We start from the raw sequence: 14,669 nt of genomic DNA on the forward strand, positions 1-14,669 counted from the left end.
TGTAATTTTTCAGATTCAGTTTAAAGGTGAATTGAATGCAGAAGTGAAATATAGACTTTGGAAAAGGCATACTTCTTTGAGGGAAGCAGAACCCTTGATATTCATTACATTATCTTTGGGAACTGTAGAAAAATCTTAGGCAGCAATAAGTTAAGAAAAACAGATTGCCTTGATGGTTATTCATGTATTAAAAGTATAAAAACTGCATCCATTGTGTTACTTACAGCTCTCCAAAATTTTGCTAGGTGCTAGGTAAACATTCTTTGCTCCTTAACAGAAAATATTTTTTTCCTTAATATGCACATTTAAAAAAAAAAAAAAAGATTTGAGGCATGTTTTCTTTAAAGAAAATCACATTTTTTTTTCTTTAAGAATTTGTGAGTTCTGTTTGAAATGCTGTTACCTTACTGATCTGCCAGGAGTCTGCATTGAGAAATTGAATTTGGAAGCAGTAAGGAGTTATAATCTAGATTTAACCTAAACTAATTCTATTTCAGCAGACCTTGTTTAGCCATTCAAACACTCGCTATTGTAAAATACTAACATCCAGAATTTTTCAAATGTGTTTGGGTATCCATCATGTGGATGGGGACATCACATCACAACATTGTATTTGAGTGTAGTAAGATCTTCTTTGCAGGTGTTCCACCCTGGTTCAAAAAGCAGCTTTTACAGCACTTATTCCCTGATTTGTCTGAACTAAGATGTGTTCAAGGGTAAAACTGCATTTACCAGCCAGATCTGTCCATATCGTTTAAAATAACCCCAGGCTCATTGGAAGTTTGATCACTCTCCTGCAGCCGTGTAGAACAGCCCAGGCAATTCCCCGAATACAGCGAGCTGAATCTGAAGCACATGTACTGATGAAGGGAATAATGCTGTTCTCCTTCAGCCTTCTGTGTATTCATGTTGCCTTATATATAATTTATAAAAAATAAAAATATAAATCCCAGGATTTTGCTGTTTCCCTGAAGACTGGCTAATTTGTATTAGTGTGGGCATATCCCATAGGTCTTGGAGACATTTTTGTTTGCTTTTAAATCTGGTTTAGAAAAATAGCAATGTCTTCTCAGTGAAGAATCAGTGCCATCTAGAGGCTGAGAGCTGGAAGGAGAATCAGTGCAAAAACCACTAAACAGCCTGGGGATAGATGGTAGGAACCAGGGACAGGAAAAATGGAAATAACGGGAAAATCTAGCAGATGAAAATAGTGGGAAGCACAGCATGGTGATAAACAAATCCTTGCCCAGATACAAGCTCAGGCCCTGGTTTGAGTAGTGAGAGGGAGGAAAGGTGGCCTCTGTCAGCCAACACTGCCTTTGTTTTGTGAAATCAGCTTTGTGTAAGTCAGACTCCTGAAAAACAGTCTACCCACGGGGCAGATTTATTGGAAGTGGGAATGTACAGGAGGAAATGGCCCCTCAGCGACGTACAAACACGCCTCTTGGCATTTAAAAGTGCTATACATTTAATGAGCATGCTTATAAAGAAACGCAAAACCACTGAGCAGTTTTGGGCTCTCACCTTTAGAAAATTATGACCTAAAAACTATGTTCTTTACCTATATTTTTAAGCCTCTTCTTAAAGCCGTTCTAATATCCTGCTTCTACTATGCATGCGAGTAAAATGTAAGGAAAAGAGCTTCCATAGAAAGATGGAAGATGTGCTTGATGTGTGTCAGGAGCGACAGAAACTCGAGTTCCCACGCAGCGGGTTTCTGAATAACTTGTCTTCGAGCCCCCTCTGGTGGTGTAGGGTTTTGTACGCAGGTTCTGTAAGTAGTGGAGCCTCAGATTTAACATATTCGTAACGTGATGGATATAGAGGGAGATAGGAAAAAAGGCAAATCCATAACACTTGCACAGGGTCTTTTTTTCTTTTTTAGTTTTTTTTTTTTCTTTTTTCATTACATATCGAAAGAGAAAATAGATTTTCTGTCACTCAAGAGACTAATGCCAAATTTTCTTTAGTTCTAATCATGCTTTATGATTAGAAATAGCAAAACTGTACAGCTTTCTCTATTAAGTACTATGAAACTATTTGAAAGAGAGCAGAGAAGTTGAGAGGATGAGGACTGTTCTGACTGGAATGGGCTGGTCTGCCATGAGCTGTTCTTTCTGTGCTTCCTGGTAATAGAGACAGAGTCCAGGGTCTTCCTTCCCTGGATCCAAACACAGAGTATTGTAGTTTGACATCATGTGATTCTCCTTTGATGCTGTACGCTCCCTTTTTCTACTGAGTGCTAATGCTTCTCCTGGCTTCAGGGCAGCTTTATGCTCTGGGACAAATAATTAGAGAGAATCGGTCACTAAAATGCAAATGATACATAGGCACAGAATTTATTGGATGGGAAATGTAGAGATGGCAGAACAGGTGTGTGTTTTGAGAGCTGCTTTGGCCATCCAGTGATGCAGTGCACCTGTAACACGAAAAATAGCATGGTGTGGTGTATCCCTTCCCTTATGCCAGCTTTCAGGGGAAAAGATGCTGCAAATGTCCACAGGGAGAAAAAAAAAAAAAAAAAAAACAAACTTGCCTGACCTGAGTGAGAAACTTGCCGAAATCCTCTGGTGTCAGGGCAGTGTGCTGGGGGAGCCCAAAAGAGCACAGGAAATGCTGGCTACCACCAACTGCTACAGGTTTGGGGTAGTCAGCTCAGAAATTTGTTAAAGCCTTTTTGCACCTTTGTGTGATTACTTGTGGACAACAATCAGTACCTCAAAAATACTATTGGTTTAATCATTAAACAAAAGGTGCTCACAAGGCAAGTACAGTCAGAAGGAGCCGGCTGAGTCTGCAGATCAGGTCCCCACCCATGAAAGGTGTGTGTGGGCTTGGTGATGGGGCTGTTGGCAGAGCCCTGTGTGCCAGACCCAGTACTGCAGGCTTGCCATCCTCTGTGCTTCTGCTGCATTAGAGGTTCAGCCCCTTCTGGGTCCCTGATCCAAGCAGAGCAAAGCCACCTTGCATTATACAGGTGTATCTTCCTGGTACTCTAATCACAGTTTTGCAACTAGAGCACCATCTCCTTTCTCCATCTTGTTTTCCTGGAGAAAAAAAAAAAATCACACACACACACATGCATACAAATAAATTGCTGCCTACTTGTAGGTAGGGGCCAATAATTCAAAATGCTGGGTTTAACACCAACCCAGTCAAGGGTGATTAAAAACAGAGGGTGAAGCACAACTAGCTGAAGAATGCCTTTGTGGGATCAGCTCTATGTATGTATGGTTACCTGCCATTTGTGGTAAGTTACCTGTGGTCAGGACACCTCAATTCACAGAGGGTTCAGTCTTTCTTTCCTGGCCTGTCTGGTCTACAAGTAGTTGCTTGTTAGGTAAATGTAGGATGTAGCATGTCATCTGTTGTCTGCCTTGGTACCTGTCTCACAGCGTTCCTCTGCAGAAGTAAAATCTGTATTTTCTTTTTGAGAAGCTCATGCCCATGTTGAGGGTGCTACTAGCCATCTGGATCTGCAGTTCATCCTGGATTCATTTCCATCTGAAAATGCAGGTCTACTTGAGAGAAAGCCACTAACCAAGTAGGATTAGGTATCTTGCATTTGCTAATCCAAAGCATTTTATATCAGGATATAGTGATGATAGGATAGTGATGACCTGGCTGCTAGTTCTCTCATTCCCCCTTTAGTACAGTGAAAGAAGTCTGCCTTTTTAAAATTCTTAATTGTATTTTATTATTTTATATTGGCTGTACTCTTTCTTTGCTTTTTTTCCTGAAAGTCTGTATCTATTACCTGCAGTATCCACTGCAGGTCACATAGGAAACTTGTGCTGTGATTGTGATAAATTGATTTATTTTTTAGCTTACTCATTTTCATCAATAGGTCTTTACAGCAACTACAGTGTGTCAAGATGTGACACCACTGAATGTCCTTAGAGCTTGTTAAACATAGGCTGAACAGGAGGATAAATCCCTCCCCTGGAAAAGAAGCATAGAGGTTTATGGGGGTGCAAGTGTTGCTGAGATATTATACTCTACTGCTGCTGAGGGAGTCAAAGTTTAGCTTTTATATAGCACCAAGTTGCCCTTGCTGACCAGTAAAGCTGAAGATCTAACCTCTCCCTCTCTTGCTAGATTTGGTCATGTTTGGACCAAGAATGTTCTGTTTCCTATACCAAAAGATGGAACGAGAAGAAAAATATGTATTGTTTGTTTTAATGCTGAAGTTTCCCCAATCAGAGGAGGCCTTACTTACCTTTCAGCATTTTCCAGGCTGTTCAGTCTCACCTTTTTCTTATTAGTAGCTGTCAAAGTGCAGTACCTGAAGCAGGATAAGGACAGGGTCCAGTCCCACCTTGTGAACATGTCATGTACACTGAAGACAGCCCAGCCAAGTGTGGGGAGGTCCTGCCCCACAGGAACTTGAGCTGAGCACCCTCATCACAGCTGGGCTGTTGTTGAGTCTCAGCCATCTCTGCAATTGGATGTTGTGGGAAAACTCTGGGCATTTGAGCAAACACTGAAGTCTTCTTCATATAGTCATCCTGCTATGAAGAACAGGTAAGGTGGGACTTCAGAATGAGAAGGAAGATATGGAAGGATTGTGTTTAACATAGGTGTTGTTTGCATTTTTGTGTTTCAGATGCAAAAAGACAAGCAGTACAAGACAATGTGAAATAAGAGAAATTTGTTAATATATGGCACTTGCCATATTTCCCCCAGGGGCAACAGGAATTGAAGACAAAGAGATAATATACTAAGTATGAGGAAAGGCATGCTGTTTAAAAAAAAAAAAACAACAACAACAACATTTATATTTCTTTAAAGAAACATTGGTATAGTGTAAAAGTTTGTTTTATTTTGTTTTTAAATCTTGAAATGGATTGTATTGTTCAGGAACAGTTAATGTTTTGAGATTCAAAACTAGATAAAAATGAAATACAAATCAGATTGCCCTTTTAACCTATGGTTATCATCAATTGAGCATCTCAGAGATACTTTCGGTATATACCTAGAGATCAGGTTTTGCAGAAGTACCCTAAAGAACTACTTAAATGTCAGTAATATTTCTAAGATAAAGACAAGACCTGGTAGGTGATAAGACAAATCTACCTGTGTAGCAGCATGAGAGAAATTTTCATGTGACTGATATCAGGAGCAATGCTCAAATCTGTGCTACTATTCTAGGTGATTGGTTTTTTTTTTTTTTGTTGTTGTTGTTGTTTTTGTGTGTTTTTTTTTTTTGTTTAAAGAAAAGTGTTTTACTTTCATTCTTGATATCCAGGGAAGGATCAGCCACCAATGAAAACACAGTAAACTTGAAAAATCTCTTGTCCTTTAATGCTGTTTAGTTTCAGAACTGTATGCAGAGTTTATAGAAGTAATGTTGCACATATGATGACTTAAAGATATAGGAGAGGTGATGTGTGTATGGACTAGTAGCCTAAATGAGGACCTATCTTACTACTTGGCCCGTGCAGAGTAAAATGCCAGAAAGCGCATCAGACAGGAATGTGAAACCTTTCTGCACAGCAAGTGACTGACCAAAGAGAAACATCAGTACAATATAAAAGCCTAGCTGCAACAACAGGCAGCTGGTGGGAAAAGCTAATTAATTTTTCTTTCAGGAAGCAAGATGAAGTGAAGGACATGAGTTCCTGCAGCATGCTTTTGTATGTGTGTAGAAATGAGTCCTCAATGGTTTTTGGACTTGCTCTTACAAAGGACAGCTTCTGTGACTGATGGAAGTCAGTCACATGCTAGCCACTGACTTTAGTGAAGCAGAATTGGACATCACTGTTCCGCAAAGTAATCCTTCCATTTCCACTACAGCTGGGATGGGTGTTGAAATTAGCACCGGCTGCCTCACAGAACATTAGTGACTCACACAGAGAAATGATTTAACCATTAACACAGCTATATGATGTTATAATGTATTGGGGTTTGTGTAATTGCTGCAATCTGCAAGTAGAATTCTTATTTGGGTTCTCTTTGGAAGGATATGGTGGAAGAAACTCTCCACATGTCTATAGCAGAGCATTAGATTGCAGCAGTGGGAAGGGAACTAGTACAGGGGCTCTCAGGAGGAATCTGCAAATCTGAGCATGTGACACATGAATCCTTATGCACTTCCTGAAACCCATCTTCCTTTCCTGTGTAAGTGGAAATCCAATTCTTTAACTGCATTTCCCTACGTCTCTGTACTCAGTGGAGGGGCAAATACATAAAATATGTTACCCTGCTACGGCAGAGAACAAGAAATACCACTAAGATTATAAATATTAAGAGACTGCAAGCATTTTTACAGCATTCCACTTTGTTTTCCTTGGAGGGCTAACAGAGGACAAAAGAGGAAAAAGCCTTCCCATGCTACATGTAGACATGTGAATGTGAGTGAAACTCTCACTGATTCTCTCTCCTCTCCTCCCTCCCCTTCCTGTTAGAAGTAACTTAAGAGCTGCACGTTGTGTTTATCATTTTTATGGAAGAAGTCAGTCTTCCCCACGTTTCAGCAGGTCCCTTTCAAACTCCTAGAGGCTATCTCATATCAAAAATAACTTTTGATTCTGTTTTCTGAGGGAGAGGTGGGGGGGGGAAGTGTGCCAGAAGGAGATTACTTTATTATACTTCGTGTGTTTATAGGCAAACACCAATTCTGGTGCAAAGAAACTTAACATTTTACAAATTATAGACACAAACTACACACTTCAGCTTTCCACACTGAATTGTTCTAAACCCCCTGGTATTTTATTTACCAGTGAGGCACTGCTCTTCCTTTAAGCCAAGCTGAGTCCTTCTTGCCTGTTCTCAGGGATTTTGACTACTTTTGAATAGTCTGTGACACAAAATGAGCTCAATGCCTTGGTTTGCTCCTTACCTGGTGCTTTGGTATATTTCCTATCCTTTTTATCTGTGCCTTTTTCAATATTGTTAAGTCTGTGAGACTTTTGGCAAGCAGTTTCTATGGATATCACAGAATCACAGAATTTCTAGGTTGGAAGAGACCTCAAGATCATTGGGTCCAACCTCTGACCTAATGCTAACAGTCCCCACTAAACCTTATCCCTAAGCTCTACATCTAAACGTCTTTTAAAGACTTCCAGGGATGGTGACTCCACCACTTCCCTGGGCAGCCCGTTCCAGTGTCTAACAACCCCTTTGGTAAAGAAGTTCTTCCTAAGATCCAACCTAAAACTCCCCTAGTGCAACTTAAGCCCATTCCCCCTCATCCTGTCACCAGGCACGTGGGAGAACAGACCAACCCCCACCTCTCTACAGCCTCCTTTAAGGTACCTGTAGAGAGCAATAAGGTTGCCCCTGAGCCTCCTCTTCTCCATATGAAGGAGGCTGAGGAATCATTAAGCAAGATACCCAACAACACACCTTTATTTGGCTTTACAAATCTCCATTAACAGAGACAACCATGTGGTATGAGTTCACCAAGCAGTACCCTGTTAAATGGAAAAGGGATCTGCTGCAGCTCAGTGAGCTACAGCCCTAGGACATAAAGCACACTAGAGAGAAGGACAAAAAAGCATTAGTGAAAGAGATGGAGAGCGATGCTGAGGCAATGGGCACAGGAGAGTTAAGAATGACCCGTCTGTCCCCAGTTTGTGTTTCGAGTAGTGAGACAACCTGAAGCACTGTGGACCATCACACGGTGGACGGAGCATAAGCAGCCTCTGAGCTCCTGAGACACCCAGGAGAAGCAGATGACAGTGCAAGGATGTGAGAGGGAATGGTGTTGGCTCTATGAGGTGGTTCTGCAGTCCATCAGTTTGCGAAAGCTCCTCCGGAAACTGTCATCTAGAAAGGCATACAGGAAAGGGTTAAAGCAGCTGTTGGCGTAACTCAAGCTAGTGATGAAGTAGGAAATCCCGATGATCAGAGGAGTTTGTGGGATGTCTGTGGTGAGGGCCACCACTGTGCTAAGGTGATAGGGTGTCCAGCAGAACAGGCAGACAGCCAGGATGACAGCCACCATCAGTGTCACTTTCTTTTTGGCTTTGTCCAGGGCTTTGGCATTGCTGTGGAGATGCACTCGTCTCAATCTGTACAACATGATGGTGTAGAGGATGCAAATGGTGGATACTGGGATAGCAAAGCCTAAGATAAGGGTGTAGATCCGACTGCCTTTCCACCACATGCTCTCAGGGTGGGGGAACACAAAGACACACTGGGAGCGCCCCTGCTCCTTGTGTATCTTAGCAAAGACAGTGAAGGGCAGGATGATAACTGTGACGAAGGACCAGACGCAGAGGCTCACAATCTTGGCTGCTCGGTAAGTGCGGTAAGACATCTTCCTGGACTTGGTAGTGGCCACCACAACAAGATAGCGGTCAATGCTCATGATGGTGAGGAAGTAGATGCTGGAGAAGATGTTGTACTGGTCTATTGAGATGATGAGCTTGCACATGAACTCTCCAAAGGGCCACTGCAGGAGCAAGTAGTCAGCAATGTTGATGGGCAGCACCAAGGTGAAGAGCTCATCAGCAATGGCTAAGTTGAGGATGAAGATGTTGGTGACTGTCTTCATCTTAGGGGCTTTGAGGATTACATAGATGACAGCTGTGTTACCTGTCAGCCCCACAGCACAGATGATGGAGTAGATGACAGGCACTGTGATGTAGAAGCTGGGGCTCAGCAGGGGAGGGGGCATATTCAGCCCCTCATCCCCTCTCCCTGTGCAGTCTGTGGGCCCAGGAGCACAGGAGAAATTGAGCTCTGGAAGTGAGGAGTTTTCCATAGCCACAGCAGAGATGCCAGGCTCACTGGTGGCAAAGAGGACTTGGAAGAGGGGGGAAAGGCACGGATCCTGGTTATTCTCAAGCTTGTCTCCTCCGGAGCATCCAACCACCAGTGTCCTCCCTTCAGCTGCCATGTGCCTCCTGCCAGCAGGGACCTGCTGGGAGCAGCAAGATATCACCACGGGCTCAGCTGAGGCTCCCATGGTCCCCTCACAGCAGGGATGGTCCCCACCAGCTGCTCTTGCCCACCACCAGTACTGGTGGGATCCATTGGGGGGGACAGAAGTGGAGATGGGAGCAGGGAGAGAGGGAATAGCTCACAGCCCCACACTCCCCTAAGGTGACCACTGAACTAACTCCACATGGGGACTCCCCAGCCCCCTCATGTCCCTTACCAAGCTCACGGCAGCTCAGCAAGCCTTGAGCCTGAGGGAGGGTCCAGTGCCTTTAGGATGCTTGGGGATGAGAGAGGGAAGCAGACTGCCCCCCCTCCCCAAAGCTGGGGTAGCAGGGACTGGGGAGGGTCACTTGGTGCAGGGAGGAGGGGGCTGACCCACAGACTTGCCGGGGCTCAAAAATAAGTCAACCCACCCCCTCCCAGTGGGGCTGAACACTTTGCAAGGCGAGGAAGAGCAAGCGCACTGACCTTTCCCAGCTGGCTGGGGGACCCCTGGGTCCGGCTGTGGGAGCGGGTCTGGCTGCGGGCAGGCAGCACCGATGACAGTCTCAGCTTGATCCTAAGCACGGTCAGGAGCTAAATGCATGCCCACGTCGCTGTAGGGAACAATGGAGAAGCCACGGTAACTGCAGAGAGGAGGGTTCAAAATTCAGGAGCTGGAGCCGTACCGCAGGAGAGAAGAGTTTTGTGTAATTACCTCCAGTCAAATCCCCTCCTGACAGCGGTGGAGGGTTGCAGCGCAGCGAAGGTGGGAGAAATCCGAGCTGCAGACAGCATCTGCTTGGCACGCTGGGTCTGGGAGCACGGTATCCACCACCAGGTCCCCAGGGGGGGTTTGTGGAGATGTGTGGGGGCAGCACGTAGCTGTCAGGTGGCGTGGCACATAGCGCCCCGAAACATGCCACCAAGCTGAAGCAGGGTGCACCAACAGGAGTTCTTATACCTCTGCACTTCCCCTCCTTCACGCTGGGATAATGACAGACCTGAATATAACCCCGCGGGAGGCAGTCTTTTTTAGAGGGTAATTTGGAGCTCCTAATTTGCCTTTTTTTTTTTTTTTTTCTCTATCTCCTTTTTTTTTTTTTTTTTTTTTTCAAAAAGCATGTGGAGTCTATCTGGCTTCAGTTTTATTGGTTTTGCTTCAAATCCATGGGCTTGTAGTACATTTGATAACATATTGTGTCTCTTAAATCAGAAGTGAAAACAATGCCTGTTGTAGTGTTACCAGCACCACCAGCTACAGATATTAAGCTGCTAATAATGTAATCCATGCTTCCTTTTGCAAATAATCTGGCAGAACTCTTCAATACCTCTGAGTTCACATCACAGTGAGAGATAAACTCAGTTCTTTGCTCTGACTGTCCCACATCCTGCTGCACGATTACCTACATTACCAGGATTTCACAAATATGAAGATTCAAGCAAAGGAATTAACTAGTAAATGTATTAAAAAGTATAACCAGAGAAAATTAGCTATTCTTCATTGTGGTTATGTTTTTTTTTTTTTTTTTTTTTTTTTTTTTTTTAAACTATATGTTACTGGTAGCTACAAAACATAGAAAATGATGCTTCATGGTACATCACTAAAGGATCTGTGATTCCTGCCTTCCTTTACATTTGAGAAGAAAAGGTGTTCCCACCCTTATGTGCTCCCATAAGAATGATGTAAAAACTATGTTGCAGATTAATCATGGTGTTCTGATCCCTTTTTTGCATACTTTATACTTTCACAAGCAAAAAAAAAAAATAAAAAAATAAAAAAGTCACCTTCACTATGAAGTTTCCTAAAAGCTAGCACCTGAGTCAGATTTTTCCAGCTCAAAGACATAGGCACAGTGAAGTGTATATAGCTTGGAAAACTTTACATAATAATTGCATTATTATGTTGGGTGCGGTCAAAACTCCAGTTGAACATCTTTTTGTTTAGTCTTTAATTTCCAGTGATGTAGTGTGGATCGTACCACAAGCCCCTTCTTTCCCTTTTTATCTACCTAAATAATCCCAGTTGCAAAATGCAAATTTAATCATGGATAAACTGATTCACTTATTTTTCTCTATTTTCACACATTTCTCTGGAGAAGCTTCTTGGCCCTCCTCTGTTATTCCAGAATCATTTTGTTTTGTTTTTCTTCAGGAATACTGCTGAAATAGCAATTCTTACTGAAGCCCACTAAAACTTTTCTTAATATTTCAGCTCTAAGATCAGCCATAGCATAGTTCAAACAAAACAGAACACAAATACTGAGTAACATCATAATAGCACCAACACAGGGTCTATGATACACTTTTCGGTACTCCAGACAGGCAGAAATTTTTCTTTGTAGAAATGTTTTTGGAGGATGTCAGCAATGGTGTGTGCTTATTGCAGTAATATAAAAGGTAACCTAAGTAAATAAAATCTGTGTCCCTCTACTTGTGGTGACTGGAGGAGACCCGTGATGACTACAAGAGACATGTCATACTCTCCTGCAGAAAAAGGAAGGAAGACAGTCCAGGGAACTACAGACTGGTCAGTCTCACCTCAGGCCCTGGAAGGATTACTGAGAAAATCCTCCTGAAAGACACTTCCAGAAATATGAAAAATAAGAGAGTATTTCAGAGCAACCAGCATAGATTCAACATAGGCAAATCATGCCTGACCAGCCTGGTTGTCTTCTGTGTTTCTGTCATGAGATGACTGATTCCATGGATGAGGAGAGAATAATAGGTGTTGTTTACTCTGACTTTTAGCACAGCCTGTAGCAGTCTCCCATAGACACAGTGGATAGGTGAGTTCAAACAGTAGCAGTCAGGAATTCAACGTGTAATTGGTGGTCAGTTATTAGTAACAAAATCCAGTAGAGTGCCATAGTGATAGTTTGGAGGCTGGAGCATGTTACAGAGGAGAAGATATTGAGGGAACTGGATTTGGGGAGGTAGTAGAGTCACTGTTGCTGGGGGTGTTTAAGCTAAGCTTAGGGACATGGTTTAGTGGGTAATACTGGTGGTTGGGGGACGATTGAACCAGATGATCTTGGAGGTCTTTTCCAACCTTAATGATTCTGTGATTCTTTGTTTTTCTTAGAGAAGAGAAGGCTTGGGTGGCAGTAAAATCTAATTGCTGTTTTCAGCCATCTCACCTTGGGTTTTGGATATGCAGCCAGTTTACGTGGCAAGGTTTTGGTAGTGGGGAGAGCTGCAGGGGTGGCTTCTGTGAGCAGAGCCCAGCAGCTGCCCCATGTAAGATAGGGGTCAGTTTCAGCTGGCTCCAAAGGGGGCTGACACTGTCCAGAGCCAAGCCAATGTTGTTTGTGCCTGTGTGAGACCATATTTAAAGAAAAGGGAAAGAAAACCCTGCTGCTGCGCTGCAGCTGGGAGAGCAAGGAGTGAGAACCAGCCCTGCAGGCCCCAAGGAGGGCAGGAGGTGCTCCAGGCACACAGCACCGGTTCCCGTGCAGCCTGTGGAGAGGCCCCTGGTGGAGCAGGCTGTCTCCCTGCAGCCCATGGGTCCCACACGGAGCAGATCTCCATGTTGCAGCCTGTAGAGGAGCCCCCGGTGGAGCAGGTGGATATGGCCTGGAGGAGGCTGCGGCCCATGGAGAGCCCCCGCAGGAGCAGCCCCCGGGCCGGAGCTGCAGCCCGTGGAGAGGAGCCCACGCAGGAGCAGGGGGTCTGGGGGGAGCTGCCGCCTGTGGGGGACCTGTGCTGGAGCCGTTTGGTCCTGGGGAATGGACCCCATGGTATGGAGCCATGTGGGAGCAGTTCTTGAAGAGCTACTGCCTGTGGGCAGCCCCATAGGCTCAGTTTTTATGAGACCTGTTCTATGCTAGAATTCTTATGATGACTGATACAGTCTCAGTGTTTTCCTCTCTTTTAACTGCTTCCATTTTGTTGAAATAGCTTCAAAGGTTAAATATGTGGGAAGGAAATTTTTAAGAATTAAGTAGAGGAAAAAAAAAGTTCATTTTACATTTTATGTATTTTTTTTTTTAAGAGAAACCCTACAATTAATTATATTTTAACATCCTTTGACTTGGACTGATGGAGTACAGTGATTAAGTAGCAATGCATAAAAAATATATTTAATTTCCTAGGAAACATACTGCAAATTTTTGTCTATCCCACACCTAAAAGCTTTCAAGTTTAGTTCTGTATTTACTATCAATGTTTGTTATATATTTTGACAACTAAAAAGGAGAACATAACTGTCTCAGTCTTTATCAGTGTGCTGGGTCTTGTCACTTTGCTTATTAGTCTAAATAAATAAATGAAACATGATTATTTTACTAACTGGAATACAAAAGAAAAGGAAAAAAAAAGAAAGCACAGCTAACCAGCATTGAAGCTGTTGTAGAGATGCATATTATTACATTTTACAGGGAGTAACAGTTTTAGGAATCAAAATAGGTACCAGATTTTTTATTTTTTTTTTTTTTTTCCTGTAAGAGGACCATTGATAGTGTAGTACAGTGTTAAATTAAGATAGATTAAAATATATCTTTTATATTCGCAAATAATATGGGAGTTTTGCAAATGATTGAGACACAAACTCAGAAAACCAGTATTCATTTAGAAAATGGAACCACCTTCTCTCTTTACTTTAGGAGTTCATCAATTTGTGAGTTGTATTAACATAACTGAATGATACGGGCAGGTATGCCAAACATTTATGCTCCTGCTTATTATAAGGGCTTTCTTCATTTCAAAATTAATTGAAATTGTAAAAATTTACTGTTTATGCATTGGTCCCATACAAGTCTTTCAGTGTTTCTTTTGTTAGTAAATAACCATGTGGACCAACTATGACATAAAGAGAAATGATTCCTCATAGAATAATTAGTGTGTACATTTATTATGCATTAGAACTGAACAGTATAAAGGATTACAATATTTAAATACATTGTTATAATAAATTATATTCACAAATTAATCTCCATTCTGTTTTAGAATGGTTTTCCATAGAATCTCCGTACACATAACCATGCTATCTCAGTCTGTAAGCATGTACAAAATTTTGACTGATTTGAGACAGGAAAAGAGGTCATAGAGATTTAGATAAAAGGGTGGTCTTGAGTGGGGGGAAAATCCAAACTGTTTTTAATTCATGGAAACATTGCTAGTTGAGTTTGTTTATGTTATTCTGTGGGAGAGAAGCTGTATTGACAGGGCGTTTTTTGAATGTTGCACTGACAAGGAGAGCTGCTGTCAGACGTTGTTTATGATGCAGACAGGAGCTATCTGCTAGTCAGGTACTTATTCTTATTTCTGCTTCATTTATTTTTTAATCCAGACAGTTGGTTTGAAGTTTTTTTTCTGTATTATCCCCTGTAATTTGATGTCCACTGGCCATCTAAAGAATTTTCTGTGTAATAAAGGTGAGAGTTGAAGATAGCTAGTGGAAGATAATTTTATCCTAACTTGTTTCTGCCTTTTATGAGTATAGCCTTCTCTAGCACAAGCTCTTTCTAAGAAGCTGTTATTTTGAGGAAGCTGTTTGGGTTGCTCCTGGTTTAGCAACTAGCCTAGGGAAATGGGTTAATTGCACCAATCAGTACTGGAGGGTCAATTGGGAAGACAGGAAAAGCAGGTTAAAGCAGTTCTCTCTTTATTTGTATTCTCTGCTTTAAAATAAAGAAGCGCTTTACAATCTCCAAACAGGGACTCCTGAATTCAGATAAGTGTAAGGTGGCTCACAGATGAGGGAGTGTTGTGTAAACTTAATGGTATGAGCTAGTATTTAAACACTCCTCGTATTAGTCCACTTAATTATATTCTTCTGTACTCTGCTGTGTGGTTAAAGG

General features: G+C 42.4%; 1 protein-coding gene across 1 annotated transcript; it reads right to left on the reverse strand.

The window, feature by feature from the left end:
- Window positions 1-7,714: 7,714 nt before the first annotated feature.
- Window positions 7,715-8,710, reverse strand: LOC311206996 (neuropeptides B/W receptor type 1-like; the record flags this gene model as incomplete). Its single annotated transcript, XM_084282848.1, has 1 exon — window positions 7,715-8,710. The coding sequence occupies one exon, from the start codon at window positions 8,708-8,710 to the stop codon at window positions 7,715-7,717; it is 996 nt and encodes a 331-aa protein (XP_084138974.1).
- Between the last annotated feature and the right edge of the window lie 5,959 nt (window positions 8,711-14,669).

This window comes from Netta rufina, assembly GCF_964035555.1.
Source record: "Netta rufina genome assembly, chromosome: 2".
In the NCBI taxonomy this organism is placed as follows: domain Eukaryota; kingdom Metazoa; phylum Chordata; class Aves; order Anseriformes; family Anatidae; genus Netta; species Netta rufina.